The 21850-nt window shown below is 56.4% G+C and overlaps 2 protein-coding genes across 3 annotated transcripts; both read right to left on the bottom strand.

The window, feature by feature from the left end:
• Positions 1 to 732: 732 nt before the first annotated feature.
• HOXC9 (homeobox C9) lies at positions 733 to 3271 on the bottom strand. Its single transcript, XM_028125698.1, has 2 exons — positions 2734 to 3271; positions 733 to 977 (listed from the first exon to the last, which is right to left on the bottom strand). The coding sequence occupies exons 1-2, from the start codon at positions 3269 to 3271 to the stop codon at positions 733 to 735; spliced, it is 783 nt and encodes a 260-aa protein (XP_027981499.1).
• Positions 3272 to 14062: 10791 nt separating this feature from the next.
• On the bottom strand, positions 14063 to 18277 carry HOXC10 (homeobox C10). Of its 2 annotated transcripts, XM_088025617.1 has the most exons (3): positions 17522 to 18277; positions 14994 to 15087; positions 14063 to 14340 (listed from the first exon to the last, which is right to left on the bottom strand). In XM_088025617.1, the coding sequence occupies exons 1-3, from the start codon at positions 18275 to 18277 to the stop codon at positions 14063 to 14065; spliced, it is 1128 nt and encodes a 375-aa protein (XP_087881743.1). The 2 variants fall into 2 exon arrangements, with proteins under 2 accessions (XP_087881743.1, XP_027981487.1); XM_028125686.2 differs by lacking the exon at positions 14994 to 15087 and having other exon boundaries at positions 17527 to 18277.
• Between the last annotated feature and the right edge of the window lie 3573 nt (positions 18278 to 21850).

Here is a 21850-nt window from a genome sequence, read left to right as displayed (position 1 = left end):
TCCTCCACGACAGCAGCCTGGGAGCCACAGGGAGGAGAAATAACGAGAACTGGATGCGGTTGGGTTTCTGGTTTTTTAAGTGACTTCGATATATTAACACAGAGCTGTTCTAACCATAACAAACAGAAGCACGTTACAGGACGGACGCTGGGGATGAGGAGAAACACTGCTATGTACAAGCCCGAGGCGCCGGCCTGCGCGCCCGACCCAGCCTGCGGCACGGTCCGGGCCCTCGCCCCTCGGCTCCTGGGCTGGGAATTGTTATTGTGTGGGTGTGGGTGTCTTTTTTTTGTACAAAATCTGCACGCAGAGCACCCCAGGCCTGGGGAGGGATGGCCCGGACCAAATACGATACAGAAACAAAATAGAAATATAGCAATTCAAGTACTGGCTTCTCTGAAGAAAGGAGGGAAAAAAATCACATTTGTGTGTGTTATTTATTTCAGTTGCGCTGGGAGAAGAGAAAGCGGATTCTCTCCCCGCCTCCTGCTCCTCGCTGGGTAGAACTAATTCTAAAACACCAATTTCTCAACACTGAACCCTCCCAAATCGCAAGAGTTTTCCTTTTCCCCTTCCTTTTTTTTTTTTTTTTTTCCTTTTTAAGCTGATTGGCTTTTCTCTATCTTGCTCTTTCCTTTTCTTTTCGTGCTCTCTCCCGCCTGGGTTGGGGTATTTTTGTGGGGTTTTTTGTTTTTCCCTTGGCTGTGCCGAGGCAGCAGGCTGGGGCAGGGTTTAGGATTGCTCCTTGTCGGTTTTCTCTTTATTCATCTTTTTCATCTTCATCCTCCGGTTCTGAAACCAGATTTTGACCTGCCGCTCGGTGAGGTTGAGAACCCGGGCCACCTCGTACCGACGGTCCCTGGTTAAATACATATTGAAGAGAAACTCCTTCTCCAGTTCCAGCGTCTGGTACTTGGTGTAGGGGCAGCGCTTCTTCCTCGTGGAGCGGGCGTGAATCCAGTTGGCCACGGGGTTGCCTGGAGGGCCAAACACAGGCAGGGGTCAGTGGAGCCCCTTTCTAGCCCAGGAGCCCTGCCACCCTACCCCCAGACTTAGCCAGGCTCCCCAAATGCAATAATTGAACCTGAATTTGGACACATTTTGCTTTGGGAATTTTCTCCCTGACTCCTTTTGCATTCTGCCCCCTCCCCACCGTCCCCCTCTTCAATTTCTAGCACCTAAAACTATAGGAAATCAAAGCTATCAAAGCCCCTCCAGTCTGGTCCTCAGCTTCAAGAGTAAGTAATTCGAGAATATGCTCATAAAAAGTCCAAATTCCCAACCGTTTCATAGGCCCATAAACGCTTCTCTCTCTTGTTTTTTATTTTTATAGCGAGGTCTCTCTCCTCCCCACTTCCCCCCTCCTCCTCTGCCCCCTCCCATCCTCCCAGCCCACGACCTAGTCCTGAAATTTCAGCACTTCTGTTTCCTGACCCTGAGAGTCCCTAAGCCCCTCACTACCCTCTTCAGCGCCCGGCTCCGCTCTCGGAGTTCAACCCTGCTGAGGCGAATTCTCAGAGTGATGCTAGAATGGGGAAAGCCTTTCTCCTCTCCCCAGAGAACTACTGGCCTTGGGACAGGCTCCCCCATATCTTAGCTTCCCTGTTAGGCTTCCAGTGCCCCCCTCCTGCCAGCCCCAGGACAGGCTCTGCAGGAGCCAAGCCTCCAATTTCAGGTTTATGGGAGTAGCTGAGGGCAAGGAGGGAAGCCTTCAGAGGGGTATAATTAGGCCCTGGCCCCTTATGGGGCTGGAGGAAAGGATTTCCTGCAGCCCCCTCCTGGGACTCCCCCAGACACTTCCTCACACCCAGGGGCTGTACCCCCTCCCCTGCTGTTTCCCCTTCTTTCCCTTTCTCTGGCCCAGCAGCTCCCACCTGCCCCCCCCCCCACCTACCCCTGCCCTTCTTTGCAATACTCAGAAGGCTCCAGTCTCCCTGATGGGAGTGTGTGTGTGGTGTGTGTGTGTGTGTGTGTGTGGTGTGTGTGTGTGTGTGTGTGTGTGTGTGTGTGTGTGTGTATCATTCTCTAACCTGGGGAGATGCTCCCCCCCCCCATTCCTCATCCCTGAGCCCGATTCTCAACCCTCTTTCCTGCAGACCCTCAGAAGAGGGCTCTCAAGTTTAAGGAGACTGGGACCCCACTTCTCTTCCCTAACTCTGGAAGTCCTGATTTCTCCAAGTTCCCAGGGAAATCCCCCAGACCCCTCACCCAGTGCTCCTGGGGGGAGAAGAAGTCCATGCACCTTCTGTTTAATGAATCCCTGGTGGGGTAAGAACCCCCATGCTGGCTGGGAGGTAGGGGTGATTTTTCTCCCTGGGGTATTTCCTCTCTGTCCCCAGTGTCCTCATCTCTCCCCCAATCCCACCTCAAACCATAAAATGAACCTCACCCCCCACCCCATCCCCTGGCCCTGTCTGCATTTCTTGGAAAGTAGAGACTGAGCCAAAAAGCCTGGGCTGGGGGTGGGGTGGGGGGGTCTCTCATCAAAGCCGGCTCCAGGGAGAGGAGCCCCCCTCAGCCCTCTCCCAACCTGGCTCCCTGGGCTCCCTTCTCAGACCTTCCTGCCCCTGAAAGCTCCCCAAGGTAATTCGCTTTTATTGAGTCCTCGCCCCCTCGCCCTCGCCCCTCTCCCGCGCTCCCTGCGCTGCTCCGAGGGGCTGTAATCTGGCTCCCCCCGCCCGGCCTCCCCTCCCCTCCCGCGCCGGTTGTAAAGGAAAATTGCTCCCAACTTACTGGGGTCCAGGTCGGCCTTCTCCTCTTTGTGCTTGCTGCCGGCGAGCGCGTCCGCCTCGGGCGAGGGCAGTGTCTGCGGGGCGCGGTCGCGCAGCTCCCCGGGCGAGCCGTACATGTAGTCCGGGTAGCTGCGGCCGTCGCCCGGGCCGCAGTCGGCGCGGCGCCCGGGGTAGGCGTCCGGCTTGAGGGCGTAGTGACGGCCCCCGGCCGGGAAGCTGGGGAAGGAGACGGCGCCGGACAGCGGCTCGAGCCAAGTCCGCATATAGCGCGTGTCGGCGCCGAGGTGGGGCTGGGGGCCGTACGGGTGGTATACCACGGACGACTGCGAGGGCACGGGCGCCCACGACGTGCTGAACACTGCCGGCTTGGGCGCGAAGCTACAGGACGGAAAATCGCTACAGTCCGGCACCAAACCGCTGGGTCTGGCGGCGGCGGGGTGAGCCCCCGTGGCCGGAAACCTGGACGCTAGGAGGTCTTCATTGTCGTGAGAGATGAGCGAGTCCACGTAATAGTTACTGATGGGCCCCGTCGCCGACATCGTAACAGGGTTTTACATACATAAGATTATTGTATGAACTGTATATGTACTTTTTATCTGCTCACAGAACAATCAAGGCAGGTAATTATTTTTCCAGCCTTTTCCCCGCAGCTCATTGGTTCCCCGGCCCCCACGTGATCGTATTTACCCAAAAATACGGCGCGGATCAATGCGCAGGGGCTTTTTTTTCCTTGCTTTTTTTTTTTTTTTCCCTTCTCCCACCCCCTTCTCTCTGCTGATCCCCGCGACCTACGTTTTCCTGGGGGTCCGGAACTCTGGACCCCAGGCACCGGCCACCCCCTCAGGACAACTCGTATCTCATCAGAGCACCCCCTTGCCCATGTCCACCCATAAGCAGATGGCCTCTCGCACCGCCCCCACCCTGGAGGATTTCTTAATGGGGTGAAAATGCCAGTCCCCGAAGCCAGGGTTCCCGGACCCCCAGGGTCGAGCTGGGCTCGGGAGCCCCGCAGGGGCGGAGAGGCCGGCCGAGGTAGGTGGAGGAACTATTTCTTGACGTAATCCGTCTCTGTCGGCCCCGACGCTCCCGCAGTCTCTGCGCGAGCCGAGATCAGCGATTGTCAGTTCGGAACGTGGCTTTTTAAAAATGCGTTTTTAAATAGTGTGTATGTATGTATTTCTTTCAGGAGCAGCAGCAGCGAGGGAGGGAGGGTGTGGGAGGGGACTGGGGAAGCTGGGGTGGAGGGAGGGAAGGAGGGAAAGGGGAGCGTCCTTCTGCCACTGGCCAACTCAGCCCCCCAAATCTAGGGGTAGGGCAGCTTGGGGAAGGTGGTCTGCGTGTGGGAGGGGGAGGACCTCGGACCTCATACACCTTTATCATCAGAAGTCCTCTCTTTGCTTTGGCACAGATATGCAAGCTCCTTTATTTTAAATTTATTGTCTATATCTATTTATCTTTCTTTGCCAGCTTGAAGAAGTGGAGGAGAGATCAGCACAAGTTAAGTGGGGCGTCCCCATCCCGTCTTCCTGCTCACCCTCCTATGCCCCCAACTCCATCTCTGCGACACCCTGCCCCCCCAAAAGAAGTCACTCCAGGGCTCTGTCTGCAGAGAGCCAGGGTGAGAGCGGGCAAGGAGAGAGCGAGCGACCTCGGTCGTGGGCAAGTAGCTTGTTTTTACATCCTTCAATAAAATTTTTATGAGGATCATTTGATTGTTCATAAATGTGTCTTTCATTAAATAAAATTGTAGGCTGTTTTTGGAACCGGAAAAAAAGCAACGGAGGGATGGGAGAAAGCAGGAGGGATGGGAGAAAGCAATTTCTTTGGGGTCGGATGCAGGAATTCTGGAGGGGGCAGTGTGATTGTAGGGAAGATCAGACAACTTCGGTTCCTCCCCCCAATAAGTTTGTTGCTACCCTCCTCCTTGAATTTGGGGTTTGTCGTCCAGCCCTCTGCTTTCCATCAGACTGCCCCATGGTGGTTTAGTAAAGGTGGGCTTTTGGCAAGCAGGAAATTCTCAGTGTGGGTTCAAGAGAGGGGGCCAGGGAGGTTGGCTGGGGGGTAGGGAGAAGGGCAGGTGACATCCCCCAGAGACATGATGCACCCTAGGGAAGGCAGAGTGAGTTTGAAGGAGGGGTGCAATTTCGGGGTCAGAAGAAGAGAGTCCCAGTTTGTGCTATGGGAAATAGGCAGGAGCTGAGGCTGAGACACAGGTTCTGAGGCAGCAGGGAAGGACAAGGATTCCCAGACATGAGACGCCTGCACTTCTTTCCCACTCCTGTCCCCAACAGGGGACCAAACGCTGGGGGCCAGGGTGGAGGATGGTTTTCTCCTGCATCTCTGTCGACCTATCTCCTCTGGGGTGGAGGGGGGCTACAGAGAGGTGTCCCAGAGAGTGTAGCATGTGTGTTATGGGGGGGGGAGTTGGGGGGGAGGGTAGACCTGCAGCTCGCAGCACTGACCCCAGCTTTCCAAGTCTCCTCCCCGGCCCCTGCTCCTCCCCCTCTCCGGTTCTTTCCTTTTCGGTCTAGCGGGGCTGGGATTTCGACGCACGGGGGGTGTGTGAGAAATGCCTGGCTGGGGAGAGACAACCCGGGGCCTCAGCCTCCTCACCCTCAGCTCTGATTGTCTTCCCCTCCCCCGGACTGGACTGGTGTGGGAAATCCAAATTACAGCAAGAAACAGAATATCTCTTTGGCCTTGATGGAGTCGGGTTAGCTGTCAATCAAAAATTCTCCCTCACTAGTTCAAGGAAAAGACAGGAGGTTCCCTCCCGTCCCCCTGCCGAGGCTTTCTCCAAATCTCCAACACCGTCAGCACCTCCCCCAGCGCTGGCGGCTGGGGACCCTGCCCGGCTCTTGGGCGGTTGCTGGCAGCACTGAGCAGAGACGTGTAGCCTTCAGCGGGCCCGGGGCCAGACAGAGACCTAGAGGACATCAGGGGACAGAGCCTGAGAGAGACTGAGCCTGAAACGTAACAACTGAAACACGCGCCAGGCCCAAGGAGAGGAAGGAAGGAGGGAAAGAGAGAAGAAAACGGAGGATTGAGATAAAAAGAAAAGGAAAGGGGAGAATTAAAGGAAAGAGGGGGGCAAGATGAAAAGCGATGGGAGAGCGGGGAGACGAAGGCGTGCAGAGAGCGAGAGGGAGGAAGGGCGGCGATAGGCAGGCAGCACGGGGCAGGGCGCGAGCTGGGAGCAGCCGTGGCATTGTGCAGTCCGCTGGCTTGCCGGGCCTTTGCCGCGGGACCGGCTCCGGGCGCGGCGGCCACTTCTGTCCCGACACAAAGGAGGAAGAGGCCTCCTCTCGTGCCCCTCCCAGGCGACCTGCGGGGGTGGGTACACTAGGCCTCCGGAGGATGTGGAACCCCATCTCAGCCCAGGCAGCCGCCCAGGCGTCTGGGGGCTGAGCCACGCTCTAGTCTAGGAGCAAAGAAGACATGATGAAGGAGAAGGTCTCACGCCCTGCTCCTCCTTTTGCATCTTTGCCATGCGACCAGGCCCATCTGCCCCAACCTCAGTTTTCCTAGAAGAAAGACGCCCCTAAAGACCCTTTCCTATGGGCCTCTACTATTTGGGAGAGCCCCTCAGACAAAGTGGCTGTAAACAGATGCCCCTTTCTGTCCTACCCCCCTTGGCCACTATCTTCTTTTCAACTCTTGAGCTGCCTGCCCACCCTGCTTGCCCACCCAGCAGAGGCAGCCACAGCGGGGCAGTCCGGATCACCCAGCCCAGGCTCCCTGCTGCCATCAAATTCCCCGTGAAACTGAGGGGAGACTGTCGCCTTCACTTGAGAGCGCGAACTCAGACCCTCCCCACTCAGGCCCAGACACAGCTGTGGATCAGGAAGCAGGCCTCGCCCACAGCCCCCTCCCCACCGATGCCACGGTTTGCCTAGGCCTTGCCGAGAGCAGCAGTCCCGAGGAGGGGGGCTTTAAGAGGCTGGGCGTCCCTGAGGTCCCCAGGCCAAGGTCCCTTGGGTTCCACAACTGCATGTGGGCTGTACCCCTTGTCTCTGCATTTGGAGGTGGGATGGCAGGTCAGGGCTCTGAAGCAGAACTTCAGGCTCGCCCCAAACCCTGGCCTGTGGATGTGGGGGCACCAATAAGGAGGGGCTTGTCTTTCCAGACTCACCTACTCCTGCTGCGTCTCCTGCCAGATTCCCAGACACCCTCTCACACCCCAGCACGCCCTTCAATTTTCCTCAGCACCGATGGGGCAAACCCGAGGGACTGGAGGACACGGGGAGTCCCTGTTGGGGGGGAATACCCCAGCTTTAGCCTGCAGCTCTGCATTCACTCTGGTTCTTAGAGCTTGCCTCCCACCCCAGAAGAATTCACTGGGCACAGGAGAGCCCCCTAAGGGGGAGGGGCACCCTTACTCCATCACCTCAGACCTGCACAGCTGTGACCACAACCAGGCTAGCACCACCATGCGAAGGACAGACAGACAGAGAGACAGGTTAGAGTCATCCCCTCCCCTTGCCCTGCGCCTCCCTCTTAGTGATTTAAATTCCCTCCGGTTCAATCCACACCGTCAAGTTCGGATTAAATTTAAAACAGGCTTTTCCCGGTCCCCAGCCGCCGCAGGCAGGGAGCCCCGCTCCCCGGGCTCGTCAGCACCCGCCCGCGCGAAGGAGGCCGTGCTCCATTTGCTTTCATTTTCCTTCTCCCCCTGAAATGGGCTCATTTCACCTCTCGGCTGCCCTCTCCCCCTCCCCGCCCCCCCTTCGGTTCCCCTCTACATTCCCCCCTTCTCGCTCCTGATCCCTCTTTGTTGGGAAAAACACACCCACACACAACTCCTCCTAGCTAAGGCCTGCGCTGGAAGCAGAAACTGAATTCTCCTGGCCCGCCGCGAGGAGACCGCGTCCTGCCCCCACCCCAGGTGGGTATCCGGGATCCCTACACGCCAGGAGTCAGGCCCCTAAGCCCAGCAGGAGTGAAACCCCTAGGGCCTGTGAACGTGGCCCTCTCAACGCCACGGCCTGCATTCCCGCCGGCCCCCCACCCTGACGCCCCGCAGCAAACCGGGCTATTTCCGGCTCCCCCAACCCGGTCTGGTTTCCCAGCCTGGGGAGTGGCTCAGGGAGGAGCGGCCCCAGAACTGGGGGTGCTCTCTGCCTGAAGCCCTCATGGCTCGGGGTGCCTTGTTACCTGATCTTTGTGTGATGTGTGTGTGTCGCAAGGAAATTTGCAGTGACTTTGGAGCCCAGACTGAGGAAGCCGAGGTGGCGAAAGGAGAGACAATACGGGTCCGAAGTACAATTAAGGGGCCAGAGCCGCTAGTCTCTCCCCCGCCCTCCCTGCCAGACTAGGAGCTGTCTGGCCTCAAACCTCGGGGCAACCCGCGAACCTGGAGCCGGAAACTGAGCCCATGGCGGAGGGAACCAGAGGATCCGGCAACCAGAAAGCTGGAGGAAAGCTCCCTTCCAACTTGGGGCGCAGCAGCCAGCCCCGCTGAGTTGCAGAGAATCCAATGAATGAAAGTGCACATTCCGACGAAATTTCCCGATTTTTTCAGCCTTTGGAAGGAGAGCCTAGGGTTTGGGACGTCTCAGACAGACAGACAGGCAAACCACGTCTCCGGAGGCAGAAAGACTCACAACATGAGTGTGAGCCTAAAATCAAATACAGGTTCAACATTCCCGAGGCCTCTCTGCGGGGCCGGGCGGGCGCCGATCTCCCTACCTTCTCTCCCCTCCAGGGCGCTGGGCAGAGACCCGGAAGACTCGGTCCCTCTGGCTTGGTCCAATCCCGCCTCGGGAAGCGCCTTCGTTACCTGCTCCTCGGCTCCCCACGGCCACAGATGCAGGGCAGCCGCCTCCCGCCGGGGGAGGGAAGCCCCGGCCACCGCAGCCGCCGCTGCCCGCCCTCCTTTCCTCCCTCCCTCCCTCTTTCTCGCCCTCCCTCCCTCTCTCCCTCCCTCGCGCGCTGCCGCTCGCGGGGCCCTCCCGCGGGCAACCTGTTCTGGACCAAATCCAGGTATCTCCGAAAGAGAGAGAGAGAGAGAGAGAGAGAGAAAGGACCTCTTATGTGGAAAAGAAAGAAAAAAAGACCCTTAACTGCGTTTATTTTCCATGCTCTGACCACTGGTCGGCCTCTGTGCAGATGCCCTGGACCCGGCCCGGCAAGCGGCAGAGGTGTGCTGGGCCTGCTGCCTCGCCCACGCGGACCGCCGCGCCCCGCGCACTGCTTGCTCCACACTCTGGGCCGCCGCCCCCCGGCAGCCCAAACACCACACAGACCTCAAGGTCCTTCCTACAGACTCAACATCCGGTTGCCCGCCTCGCGGCTGGCCTCCGCCCCGGAGCCCGCTCTGCTCCGTCTGCGGCCAAAGTCCACACATAGTCCACCTTGTCCGAGCCCTCGCGCCGGGTCGGACACCCCTCCTAGCCAAGGCGCCCGCCGGGCCACCCTCGGGCCGCGACCCTGCCGCGGACTGCAAACCTCCTCCCCTGCACGGGACCCACACAAAGCCCAGTGCCCACCCGCAGCCCCCAGTACCCCGCCGCTGCTGCCCTTCACCTGTTCCCGAGAAAGGCTGCCTCTCTGAGCCGAGGCAAGGCCGTGGGCCCGGGCGGAGGGTGCCTGGAAGCCGGGGAGTCGAGGTCCCGGGGAGGCCACAGAGGATCGGCCGGGCTAAGCCGGAGCCCCCGCAGCCCGCGAGTTATCTCAGAGACCAAGGCTCTCCTTGGCGAGCTCTTGCCTTTTCCTCCGTCTCCCGCAAGTCTTAAACACTCACACGCCGGGAGTTCAGCTCTATAAATCCTGCTCCTCTTTCCCATATCATAATTAAAAAAAACCAGTAGGGGAGGTTTTAACTTTTATTGCGATTTCTGGAGTTGGGCTGCGGAGCATATATTAAGTTTACGCTTATGCGCTCTCGGCGGGGAGGGTCCTTTAAGAAATAAAAATCCATCTTAATATCCGCAGACGAGAGAGATAATTTTTTCCCTCCTCTTCACGCTGTTTCTTCTGAAGACTCCCTTCCAGCGAAGCGAATAAATAATCACCATCGCTTTAGCCATAATCTATGGTCCCAGGGCCCCGGGGTGGACTGTGGCCACCGGACTGCCCCTCACCTTGGCCCAATGAGAACTCACCCCATTCCCCAGGATCTGGGAAGGGGGACACCTCAGACTCATGGCTCTGTGGCCACCCCCCCAGAAGCCCACCAACACTGAAACGGAAATGGGGGCAGAGATAGACCCAAAGCGCAAAAGTCGTTCATTGGTGAATTTCGGCCCATCAGGGACACTCCAAGCCAGGCACTCCTGAGCACCCCGCCCCTGCCTGGGACTCCCTTCACTCCAACTGGCGCTGTGATTCTGACAGCTTGAAAACTCAGAGACTGCTAGGGGTTCCCAAACCAGGGGAGCCCCTGCCTGCCTCGCACCAGCTGGCCTTCGTCTCTGAAAACCTCCCTATTTCCCCGGGAGCCATAGAGAGATTTGAGCACTTCCCTTCAAGGGAAGAGATTATTTTCTCCCACAAAGGGCTGGGGGAGAGACAGAAAGACAGACTAGCAAACTCAGCTAGGGAGAAGAAAGGCTCTATTCCCATTTTCTCCTCTAGCCTCCTTGGGGTCAAAAGAAATCTCTTTGTATAAGAGAGAGAGAGAAAAATACACAAAGTATGCTTGTAAAAATATACTGGGAATTTGAGAGTCTGGAGAAGACAGAGATAGAGCAACAGAGACCCACACTCATATACAAGGTTAGATAAATCCCCCCAGCAGACCACTGTGAAAATATACAACTCTGTGTATACATTTTGTTACAGGGACGTAATTTTGTTCCCCTGTCTCAAAGTTTATAATGCTTTAATAGTCATAATAATTCCAAAGTAAGAGAACCAGGAGCCTGTCCTTCTCCCTTTGGTTTTCTCTTTCCCAGTCTCTCTGAGAACAGGGGTGTATCTCCCCATTCTCCCTGACCCCCGCCCATTTTTCTCCGCAGGCAGAGAAGCCTCTTCTCTCTAGCAACCAGGGCCAGAATTGAGGAACCAGGTGGGGAAAGGAGGGGGGAAGAAGCTTTGCGAAGTTTCACATTACTCAGATTCTCCTTTACTCCATTATCCTCCCCTCCTCCCCCTGGCATCAGCCAACAACCTTCCCAACAATATGGTAATGGTGGGCGCTGGCAGCCTCCGTTCACGCAGACATTTCCACACAGTGCAAAGACAGGCAGCTGCCTGATAGCCACAGACAGCTACACAGAGACCAGAGCCAGGTTCCTGCCCTGATGCTTCCCAGTAGGGTGTGTGTGTGTGGGGGGGTTTCTACTTGGACTTGATGGCTTTCCTCTAACCTACTAAGACCCTAAATATGCCCTTCTCATGGGGATGGAGCTATAGAAAGGGAAGGGGAGGTGGCTGAGCTGGTGCTCAGAGTTCCCCAACTCTTGGGACCCCCTCCCCCGCAAGGCACTCCACTTCTCTAAGGGGAAGCTCCAGCCCCAGCCAACTGGAGGCAGGGTTTTGTCTTTGGAGGTTGGCAGGTGAGAAAAGCTAGCCCTTCCAGAGACTCCCTTCTCTTTCTGTGCTCTTCTCTCTCCTGATCCTGCCCCACCCTGCTGCCCAACTGAGCTGGCCCACTAGGCCACCTCTTACTCAAATTCCTCAATTTCCTTGGAATTGCCTAGACTTTCTTTGTCTGTCTCCATCAGCTGGGCCCAGGAAACAATAGCTGCAGGAAAAACTCCTCTCCCTCAGTCACAGGGATTGGGACAGGCTGAGGAGTGGACAGTATAAAGCGGGGCTCCCCAGACTTGTCCTGTGGCCCCAGTCACAGCTTGCCCTCCTCAGTCTGTACCCATTTTGCCCTATCTGGGAGGGGGCTGTGGGGCAGTCCCACTAGGGAGGGAAGGAGTGGGGTAGGTGGGTTGGGGCCCTCGACGAAAACCGACTGATGTAACTCAGGCAGTTTCTTGTTGCCGAGTTCAAAACTCAATCCCAACAACATGAAACTACCTAAGCCACAGATCAGCTGAACGAGCAGGGCGGGAGATTCGGCTTTGCGTCTATCATCTATCGGGAGGAGAAGGGAAGGGGGTTGGAGAAGGAAGAAATTCAGCCCCGTCCCCCTTTCCGCCCCCACAACCTCCCTAAGGACTAAAGAGTAGACTTTGGGTGGCTGGGGGGGTAGGGGGTCTGACTGCCTCAACAGCCTCTGGTCTAAGCAAATTGCTCAGGGAAACTCTGGTGAAATGGGACCTCCAGCTGCCAAACCCCCGCCCCGCCCCCAGCTCCACAGTGGAGCTATTCCCCTGCCTCTGGCCCTGGCCCTGGGGAAAGCTGGAGTGTTCTTCCACTCTTGAGCTGGGTCCCCTGTCTTGTCCATCTGGCTCTCCTGTGCTCTCCTCCTGGATTCCCTCTGATCCTCTCCCTCTCTCAGCTCTGCTTTGCTTCCTTGCCTCTATGGGTGGCGGAACCAAGGCGCCTGTGCTTCAGAGCCTCTTCCAATCAGGCCACTTGCCTGGCAAAGCCCCGCGGCCAGCCAGCGTGGGGACTGAGAGCCTGAATAAGGCTCAGATCCAAACCAGCAGAAAGCAGGAAACCTAAGCTTCAAGCTCTAGCCCTCTCAAGCTCACCCTCCCTCTTCTTCCCCCAACAGACGATCAGACTGAGCGACATCTAGATCCATGCGTCGACCTCGAGGCGACCCTTAGTGCCCGCGCAGAGAAAGAAGCCAAAACCACCAATTTACCCCTTTAACCGCCGAACCCCATGGCAGCGGTTCGGGGAGGGGAGGAGAGGGAGCTCCCGGCCACTGCCCTCCGCTGCGAGCGGCCACAAGGCAAGCCTGGGCTCTCAGCAGGCTCGGACGCCCGAAACACCTTCCTCCCTGTTGTGCCCGCTGCCCGCTGGGCACCTGGGGATGCCGCTGGTCCCCACTCCACCGCCAAGAGAAGAACAAGAAACCGCTTCTCTTACCTTGTCGCCGCCTCCTCCTCCTGCCTCCGCCCGGGCTTCTGCTGCTGCTGTCGAGGTGTGGGGGGGGGGGGGTGGCTGAGCTCCTCGTCCCCCTCCGGCGGTTAAGTTTATTCCTCTCTTTGGATAGGTGGGGGGCTCTTGGGGTTCCCCCAGCCGCGGTGGGGTGCGCCTGGCCCAGCACCCCAGGCAATCAGATCCGTCTGCTCCTCAAGATTGCAGTTTGCTCTCTGCCTCTTTCCCTCCTCCAGTCACCTTTAAATGCATCTTTTACTGCAGCACCACATTATATTTGCAGATCATAAAATCCACCTCTCGCGCGCACCAAGACCGTCCTGACATTACTGTTTTATGACCTTGACTTATTGTGGTCACCTGGATAATATTTAAATCAACGTTATGGTCTCTCACTTACATTAAACCCGCCAAGAGACATTCTAGAAAGGCTCTAGGAGATGAGTCGAACACAAAACACACACATCCACACACTCAGCCTCTTTTGGGGTGGGGGTGTTGCTAAAAAACACTTAAAAACAAAAAACCACCCATTTGAACATTACGATTCTGGAAATTTATTAGGATTTTCTTTTCCATTAAGGAAGCTACATGCAAAAGATACAACATACAGAATATCTTTAAATAACACAACTCCCAGACAGGGACAGGGCGATATTTAAAGGGGGGGGCAGTCTGTCTTTGCTTCACTATGTTCTATTTTTAATTTTTAAATTTTTTTGTATTCCTCTGGATGGAATTTCTGAGGTGTCAGTGGCGGGGGGAATGTGGGGGCTGCTGGGAGGATGGGAGAAAAGCAGAAAGCAGTACAAATACGAGACTTCAAGCAGATTCTCAGAGCAACTGGGAGGTAAAGACACGGAGAGGGTTTGGTGGAGGCGCTGGGCGCTACGACAAACACACAAACACTAGCCGAACTTTCCAAAACGTCTATTATCCTAAGGAGGAGATGCAGCAAGGAAGGAGCGATTCTGACTGTGCTCTGCGAGATTACAGACCTTCTCTGGTTGATTTTTTTTCCTCTTTTTCCCCCTATGATCGGGTGGATTCGACCTTAACTTTGCATGGAGGACAGGATGGTGTGTGTGAGTGCGTGGGTGAGTGAGGGGTTGACACACACACCAGCCACACTCCCACCCTCATCTATGCGGGCACACCACACCCCACATCCCGGCACCCCATTTTTCATGCTTGAGGTGGATGCATCTTCGCAGCACGAACCATAGGTCCCTTGGAAGGAGAGTCTGAGGTCTTTGCCTTTTTTTGCAGGCGCGTTGCATTTATACTCAGGGAGGAAAAAAAAATATACCACCAGGCACAAAGGGAGGAGGGGCGGGGAAAGGAAGGAGTGGGGAGAGAGGGGAGGGGGAGGGGAGGCCGCGCGCTCAGGTGAAATTAAAATTGGAGGTCAGTTCCCGGATCCGATTCTCTCGGTTCATTTTCTTGAGTTTCATTCTGCGATTTTGAAACCAGATTTTGACTTGTCTGTCTGTAAGGTTAATGGTCTTGCTAATCTCCAGGCGGCGCTCTCGCGTCAAATACATATTGAACAGAAATTCTTTCTCCAATTCCAGCGTCTGATGTTTAGTATAGGGGCACCTCTTCTTCCTTCCGCTCTTTGCTGTCAGCCAATTTCCTGTGGTGTTTTCTGCCTTTATCTCCTCTGTTAAAAATAACATTATTTACATAAGTATCCCTCGAAGAGGCAAACCCTCACAGCATGCTGCAGCCTTTGCCGGCCTGCTGTGGGGGCGGCTCAGGGAGCACAGGGGAGCTGTTCTCACCCCACAGGCCTGGCTGGTGGGGTCCTCTTGGGCTCAGGGCTCTTAGAATTTCTTTGGGGTCTAGACTTACATGGGGAAAGACAGAAAGCTCTTGCCTCCAAAGCATTTATTAATTAAATGACCCAAATCCACCTTGACCTAGCAGATTCTGAGTACTCCCACTCTCCCTCAGCTTCCTGACGCTGGAGAGCACTCTCAACCTCACCAGGCCCTCCCTCCTCTCTGTTCCATTCCAGTTCTGGGAAAATCCAACTAGAAGGAAAAGCGCTTCCCAGGCCCCAGACGGGGGTGCAGAGTGCACCCTGCTGCCTAGAGCAATTCCCAGAGAGCTTTGACCCCTTTCAACTCAGTGGAGGGACAGAGGGACGTCGCCTTAGTCCCTATGGCCAGAGACCATTGCAGCTGTCCCTGTACCACACCCCCAGCTCTTGTTCCCACCTGAAGTGCCACAGAGCAACTCTGCCCCTTTCAATCTCCCGTTGCCAGTTCTTCCTCTCCTGGCCATTTCCCCCAGGTGTGAGGTGTGAGTGGCTGAAGCAGGGTTGCTTGTGAAGGCAGCGGAGGTGAGGGGCAACAGCTCTGGGGCATGCTGAGGGGTCCTCAGACAACTGCCCTAGCCATAGGACCTAAGGTCAAGGGAGAGAGATATCCTGAGGAAATGCAGCCTCCTGGAAATCTCCGTCTAGTCTCTATAGATATGAATGCCTGTATGTACATATATATTCCTGTAGATACACACTCCTACACAAATGTACACACACAGATATGTACACATGTGTCTATTGATAGAAAGAGATGCTATAGATTTAGTGTGTATTTCCCATTATCTTATTGACAGCTTCTCTCCCTGGTACACATTCTTGCTGAAATGGACCAGCCTTGCTCCTCAAGCAGCAGGAGAACACTTGGCCATCCTTTCTAGGAAAAAAACCAGAGTCCAGAGACCCAAGAAGGGCACCCTGCAAAGGTGGCTGCTGGTGGCTCTATACTCTATCTCCCCCCTTTGCCAAATGGAACTGCCAGATTCCTGGATCTCATCTTGATGGGAAGTGAGGCAGGGGCCCTAGGGGAACCAAGAGGCCCCAGGGGGAAAAAAAAAAAAGGCAAACTTGAGGCTGTAGTTTAAGACATCTGAATGTTCTTGCTTCTGCTCCCACCTCTGCACCTGTAGCCTCTTGCCAAATTGTTTAAAGGTTCTCATTTTCTCATTGGAGTTGCTGGGTTTTGGGGGAAGGGAGAAATTACAAATTGGGAAGTCTGGCCAAAAGCCCTCTTGCCTCTGGCCTGGTGGAGACACCGTATGGGGGGGGGAGTGGAGGCAAGAAGGGCATAGGCAAAGTGCAGATTGAGAGGGATTAGTTGGGGTGGAAGGGCTTAGGTTGTTGTGGGGAGGGCAGGGGAGAAAGGGGAGCCTACCAGAATGGGGGCAGTTCGAGTTAGGAGGTAGGCTTGTTAACCTTGACTTTGCTTTTGGTGGGGCTAGGACGCAGCTTTTCCTACCCTAAAATTCTTTCCCAACAAAGCTCAGCGTCTGGGGAGAGGGCACAGAACTAAGCTTTCCTGCTGCACATGTGTCACAGGGAAGCCTTCGTGGGTGTGGGTACCTCACTGTCTCCCTCAGCCTCATGAACACACCCGTGCTCATCTTCTGGCTGGGCTCTCTATGGGCTGGTTTGCCAAGGCCACCTTTGCAGAGGAGACCCAAGAGAGTAAGGCTCTGCCCTTGCCCGCCAAAACAGTGCGTGTGTGTGTGTGTGTGTGTGTGTGTGAGCGGGCATGCGTGAGTGTGCGCAAAGCATGCGAGAGGCGTGTGTGTGTGAGTGTGACACAAGTCGCCGCCAGGCATGCGTGCGCGCCGCATCCATATACAAAGCGCCACAAGATCCAGGCCGCTCCCAGTCTGCTCAGCTCTCAGGATCTCATCTGCCTCTACATCCAATGAGCCCCACTTATATACAGCCTCCAGTAGTCAGTGCCATGGGAAACAGGTTTATTCCTCTCCTCCCAGTTGGGCCTTTCCTGATGCTTTTGCTCCAACTTTTCAGGGAAAGTCGGTCCCCTCAGGCTCCCTCCACTGCTCCCGTTTCCTCCACATTTTTTCTCCAGGTGTCAGAGAAAGGTCCTGGAGGCCCCCAGTTCCTGCCACAGAAATGAATCTTGAACCCTGAGCTTGAACTCTGGCTAGGCTTTCTCTTTCCAGCCAAAATCACAATGAAACCAACTAAAGCAACACTCCCTTTCAGGAGAAAACCGCTTGCCACGCACACAGAAATTTCCCAACCACTCATTTGTAAGCTGCTTTTGGAAAAGAACGAAAAAACATTTTTTTTAAATTTAACTAGAAAAAGAAAAAGAAGAAGAAATTTAACAGGGGAGACAAGAAACTTACAACATTCCAAATGCCCTGTTCCAACGCCGTCCCCAAGCCAGGCGTCTGGGGGAGGGAGGGACGTGGCCGTCAGCCCAGCACCTCCACCACTTTCCGCCCCAGCCCCCGCTGCCCGAGGCCCCCGGCTGAGCCCAAACCGCAGGAGCCCATACCACACACGCAAATCAGACCCATAAACAAATCGCGCTTCCAAGGAAATAATTTTCTACTGGGAGAACGCAGTAAAGCGAAATCCCCCTTCTCCCAAGCCTTCCCTAGTCCCTGGCCCAAGATCGCCATTTTAAGCTTTTTGCAAGCTTCTGACCTGAACGAGGGACATCAGCCCCCCAAGTCACCACCGTAGAGCAAGCAAACCAAAGCCAGCAAGCGCCCGGGAGCCGTCATCAGCCCTGGGCAGCACCAGGCGCCCGCAGGCTGCCCGCGGTGCGCACCACTCCCGGGTCTCGGCGCCCACGGCCGCTGCCGGCCCGGCCCCTCCACTCTGCCGCTTACCTTCCTTAGCCAAATGACGCGCCACCAGCCTGGCGCTCAGCAGACACGAGTCGCGAGCCGGGATCGCATTCCCTGGGTTGTCCAGGGCCTCCTCGGCTCAACCCTCCCTTCTGCCCCCGCCCCAGCCACGCAGACCAAGTGTCTGAGAGTCCCAGCCGGGCCGCCGCGGCCCAGGCAGCCTTACCTTTCGCTTCGTTATCCGAGGTGTCCGGGCTGGAGTCCGCGGTTTTGGCCCGCTCCTTTTCTCTCTCCAAGGGGCTGCCTTTTGGGCCCGCCAGGCTCTGCTCGGTCTTGATCTCACTGGGGTTAGGGGTCTGGCTGTCGGACTTGGGGGTCTCAGGGAAACTCACTTTGCCCCCGAGCTGGGGCGACTCCAGATGTTCGGCGCGCGGGTTGAGACTGGCCCGCTGCTCAAAAGGGGCTTCGAAGTCGTTGGCCCCGGCACAGTGGGTCGGCTTGTCCAGCGCGGAGTAGCTCGGGCTGGCGCGGTAGTAGCTGGGCACGGGCACCTCGTGCTCCCCGAGGCAGGACTCCTGCAGGGGGTGGGAGTAGAGAGCTGCCTCGGGACCACCTTTCGCCCGCTTCTCTGCGCTGTACATGCAGCAGACATTCTCCTCCTTGACACTAGGTGGGTAGGAGCAGGAGGACAGCGGCCTGCCAACAGGTTGTTCCAGGCGGTAGGTGGCTTTGGGGTCGCCCCAGGAGTCCAGCTGCGAGAGGTAGGACGGGTAGGTGTTGAGGGCGAGGTTGGGACTGCTGCCCTCGTCCCTCTTGGAGAGCGAGGGCGCGAGCCCACAGCCCCTCATCACCCCGCAGTTGAAGTCACTCCCAGATTGCATATACATGCCTGCGCTCCGGCTATAGCGCTCTCCTCCGCCCGGCGCAGCCAAGGGCTCAGCGTACGAGTTCGGAGTTACATTGCGAGGGCATGTCATTTTCAGAGAGAGGGGTTTTTAAGGAGCAATACTACAGCGGAGGAGCTGACATCTTTTTTTTTTCCCCATCCGGGAGGGGGGGCGGTTGGAGGGGCGGGAGGGAAAAGAAGGGGAGGGGGGGAAATATCAGCTCCATAATTATCCGCGCATTCGGTCCTCACCATGTGACGGCTAGACCAATGGGATTTGAAAATGGCCTTGATGATTCAGACGGCCGTGACGTCAGCGGGGTCAAGTTGTCGGCAGGCGGAGCGCGCAGCGTGGAGTAACAGCGCCACCTAGCAGCCGCCTCGGGGTAGGGGCGCCGGAGCCCTTCCCCGGGAACAAAGGAAGCGCCCCCGGGGCGGCAGGGGCAGGAGAGAGGTGGAGGAGGGTGGAGGAGGGTGGGGGGGGGTTCTAGGGAGAATGGGGTTTGTTTATCCGGGAACCAGCCTGTAACTGTTGGGGAGAGTGGGGCGGAGAGGGGGGACATGCCGGAGAGAGGGAGAGAGCAAGGCAACTCGGGGCTCAAAACAGTCAAATTCAAATTAAAAGGTCAAGACACGATTCAGGTACTTCTTCCCTTCTCTTTTACCTCTTCTTTTCCTCTCCTTGGCCCTCGCCCCCGCTTCTTCCCTTGGGATGGGTGTGGGGTGACGTTGGGGGGGAGGGCTCCAGTGGGCAGAGAAAGGGAGGAAAAAGTTAAGGAATCCCAAACAGAACTAAACTTTCTGCTCTCCTGCGTACGGGTTCGCCGGGCTTGGCCTGGGAGCTCAGTTCGGGGACCTCCCTTCATGGAAGGTGGTTGAGTTACAAGTTCCTTGTCGGGGTTGAGGGGGGAATCTCCAGGGTCTGGAGTGGACCAGGGAGGGGGTCACCATCATTTCAGGGCTGCTCCAGGAGGGTAAAGGAGGTTTCCAGTGGATCTAGGGGTCGGGGAAGGAGGAAGCCAGAGACCAGAGGCGCCGGCTCCCCGACCCGGGGAATGCAATCTGGGCCTGGCAGTGGGCGGCTCCTGGGTCACCATCTCAGGGGCTTGGAAGCCTTTGGCCTTGGAGTCAGTTCGGCTTTTTTGCTCCAGGCCTTGGCGGCCCTAGCTTTCCAATTGACCTTGCCCCCACTAAAACAGGGAATACTCCCAGGGAGGAAGAGGGAAACTTCAGGGCCTAGGCTGGTTTGTGGGAGTCACGTATCACACGGGAAACTAGGACACCAGATGTGACAAAATCCGACCCAGAGCAGTGTCCTTTACAGAGCGAATGAGCTGGGGAGCATTTGTGAATGGAGAAGAGGAACAAGCGTGTTTGTGTGGTTTTTATTTTTTTTTTAATAAAGAAAAACGAGAAATAAGACACAAGGTGTGTTTTAAATAGTTCTTTCCGTTTCTCCATCGCCTTTCTCCCAAAGCGAACTAAACTCTCCACCCCTTCCTCAGGAAACGGAATCTGGAAAATAACTTGTCTTTCCGGTCGCCCTGCATTTTCCCATGGAGGAAGCCTTGGGTTTCGATTTTCCAAAGGGCTGGAGCCTGGCCGGGAAAGGACCGGTGCTCCCGGCACCCTGGCCTGGAGGAGTGCGGAGGCTGGATTGCTTCTAGAGAGGCCCAAGCCCGCGGCTGCTCGAAAAGGACTTCGGAAGGAAATCCACGGAACTCCCTCATCCAGGGGGCAAGAGATGAGGCACGGGGGTCCGTGGACCCTGGGAACACTGGCAGAAAATGTGTAATGTGTGACTCGCTTGCAGGGCCAGCCAGGGGAGATTAGAAATGTTTTTGTGTTTTCATTTGCAGGGGTCGCCGTGGGCTCCGCACAGGGGTTGGCCGGGGCAAGGTTAGGCTGTTTAGGCCGCAGACAAGACTTGGGACAGCCCGGGCCACAGTCAATCCAGGGAACCATTTGTCGCACCTCCCACCCCGCGGGAAACGGCGGAGACTTTATGGCCACTCTGTTTGTATTATCTGCATAAGTCTTTCCCCACCAGTTTGATCGAAACTGTTCGCTTTTACGAGGACCCAACGAAAATTCCCCGTCATATTTATCAGCCGGGGATAAAAATTTAGTATGGGAACTGATATTTCCTCATTTATGGGGCGATGAAATTAAAGACCAAAGCAATTGAGAATTATATGGCTTTGGGGGGTTCCCTCCCCCCTCTTTCACATCTCCTTTATTTTCCCGCCTGGTGTGCCTGTCCGTGGAGATTGGCGTCCCAGTCCCCTGCCCTTGCCCCCTGTTTGGGGGTCTGCTGGGCCCTCCCCTTCACACCCAGGTACCGCTTGGTCAACCCTAGCTTTTCCCGGCTTTCTCTCGGTGTTAGCAGCTGGGGGCCGGGACAGGGCTCCTGGAGCCTCTGCCGGGCCAGGCTGGGATCTGGCTGGGGTGGTGGAAGGTTGCCAAGAGCCTCCTCACAGGGGAAGGATCTGAGCTTAGCCTGGGAGGGGGCGAGGGCGGTGGCGGAGGGTGAAAAAGACGAACTCCAGCTTACCTCTCAAAAAGCAGCAAACCCCAAGACTTAAGCTGGGGAAACAACAGAAGAGCAGAGTCACTCCGCCTCAGGACTTGTCTCTCCTTACCAGCCCGACCCCCATCCCAAACTCACTCCTTCCCTCAGCCCTGGGAGGGGTTGGAGCGGCTTCAGAATTCTTGCCATTATTAACGGAAATAATCCCCGCCCCCCCCCGCCCCCCGGGAGAAGGAGCCTCCTGCCTGGGCTCTCACCTCCTCACAAGAATGAATAGTGTTTAAAGTTGAAATAATTAGAAGTATGATAAACACGGCCCATTAATGAAAAAAGAAATCAAATTCATCAGCCTAAGTAGGACCCCCGGTGGGACAAATGTTTGCCTCTAATTATGCAGGATAAACGCAAACCCGGAGCTGTTAAACAAGACCCCGAGCCAGAGAGCGGACGCAGACTTGAATAACTTGTTGGGTTTTTGCAGACTTTGGGATTCTGCCCCAGTGGAGGCGAAAGACAGGAAGACGTGAGGGTGAGGACAGGGGCGAGGGGAGCATTTGAGCGGGTCCAGGAAAGTACAGTCGGATGTGGGTCCCAGCCCTGCCCCCTTGGGCTCCATCTTTCCGGAGGCCACGAGCAAAGGCCGTTTCCATCCTATTGTCCTGGCCTGGCGTTCAAAGGCACTCGGGCTGCCACGGCCATCCCGCCTGCTGCCGCTGCCAGGCACCCACCGGTCCTACCCCACAGAGCCAAGACTCTTAGGCCTGCGCCCCTGAGGAACTGGGTTGGGGTCAAGAGAAGTCTGTGTGGCTACACTCAGCCTGTTAAACCATTTTCCCAACTTTCTGGGAGTGGTGAGAGACCTGTGCTTATGCCCGTCTCTGGGGCTCCCCTTCTTGCCTCAACTTGGGGCTGTGAAAAATCCAGGGGCGGCAGGCCAGAACAGGGCTCAGCCTGCGCCTACATCTTGACCAATCCCACCCACCCCAAGAGCCCTGGCACTCTTCCTGGTACCCCGAACCTGGAAGGACAGCAGAGACGGGGCACTGGGCCTCCTGCTGCCTGTAGGACTGTGAGCCAGAGAGCGGAGGGGGGTGCCCCTTGCTCGCTTCTTGGATATTCCAGGAAGATCGGTGG

The sequence above is a fragment of the Eumetopias jubatus genome, unplaced genomic scaffold, assembly GCF_037043125.1.
Source record: "Eumetopias jubatus isolate StellerSeaLion01/CBP00866 unplaced genomic scaffold, mEumJub1_p1.0 scaffold_8, whole genome shotgun sequence".
NCBI lineage: Eukaryota > Metazoa > Chordata > Mammalia > Carnivora > Otariidae > Eumetopias > Eumetopias jubatus.
This window is presented reverse-complemented; position numbering and strand designations above follow the sequence as displayed.

Coding starts and splice junctions, on each gene's coding strand:
- HOXC9 (XM_028125698.1), bottom strand. CDS start 3,271: ATGTCGGCGACGGGGCCCATCAGTAACTATTACGTGGACTCGCTCATC. Junction 978..2,733: donor GAAGGCCGACCTGGACCCCA/GTAAGTTGGGAG, acceptor TTGGCCCTCCAG/GCAACCCCGTGGCCAACTGG.
- HOXC10 (XM_088025617.1), bottom strand. CDS start 18,277: ATGACATGCCCTCGCAATGTAACTCCGAACTCGTACGCTGAGCCCTTG. Junction 15,088..17,521: donor ATAACGAAGCGAAAGGTAAG/GCTGCCTGGGCC, acceptor CCTTGACCTTAG/GTCCTATGGCTAGGGCAGTT. Junction 14,341..14,993: donor TCACAAGCAACCCTGCTTCA/GCCACTCACACC, acceptor TATTTTTAACAG/AGGAGATAAAGGCAGAAAAC.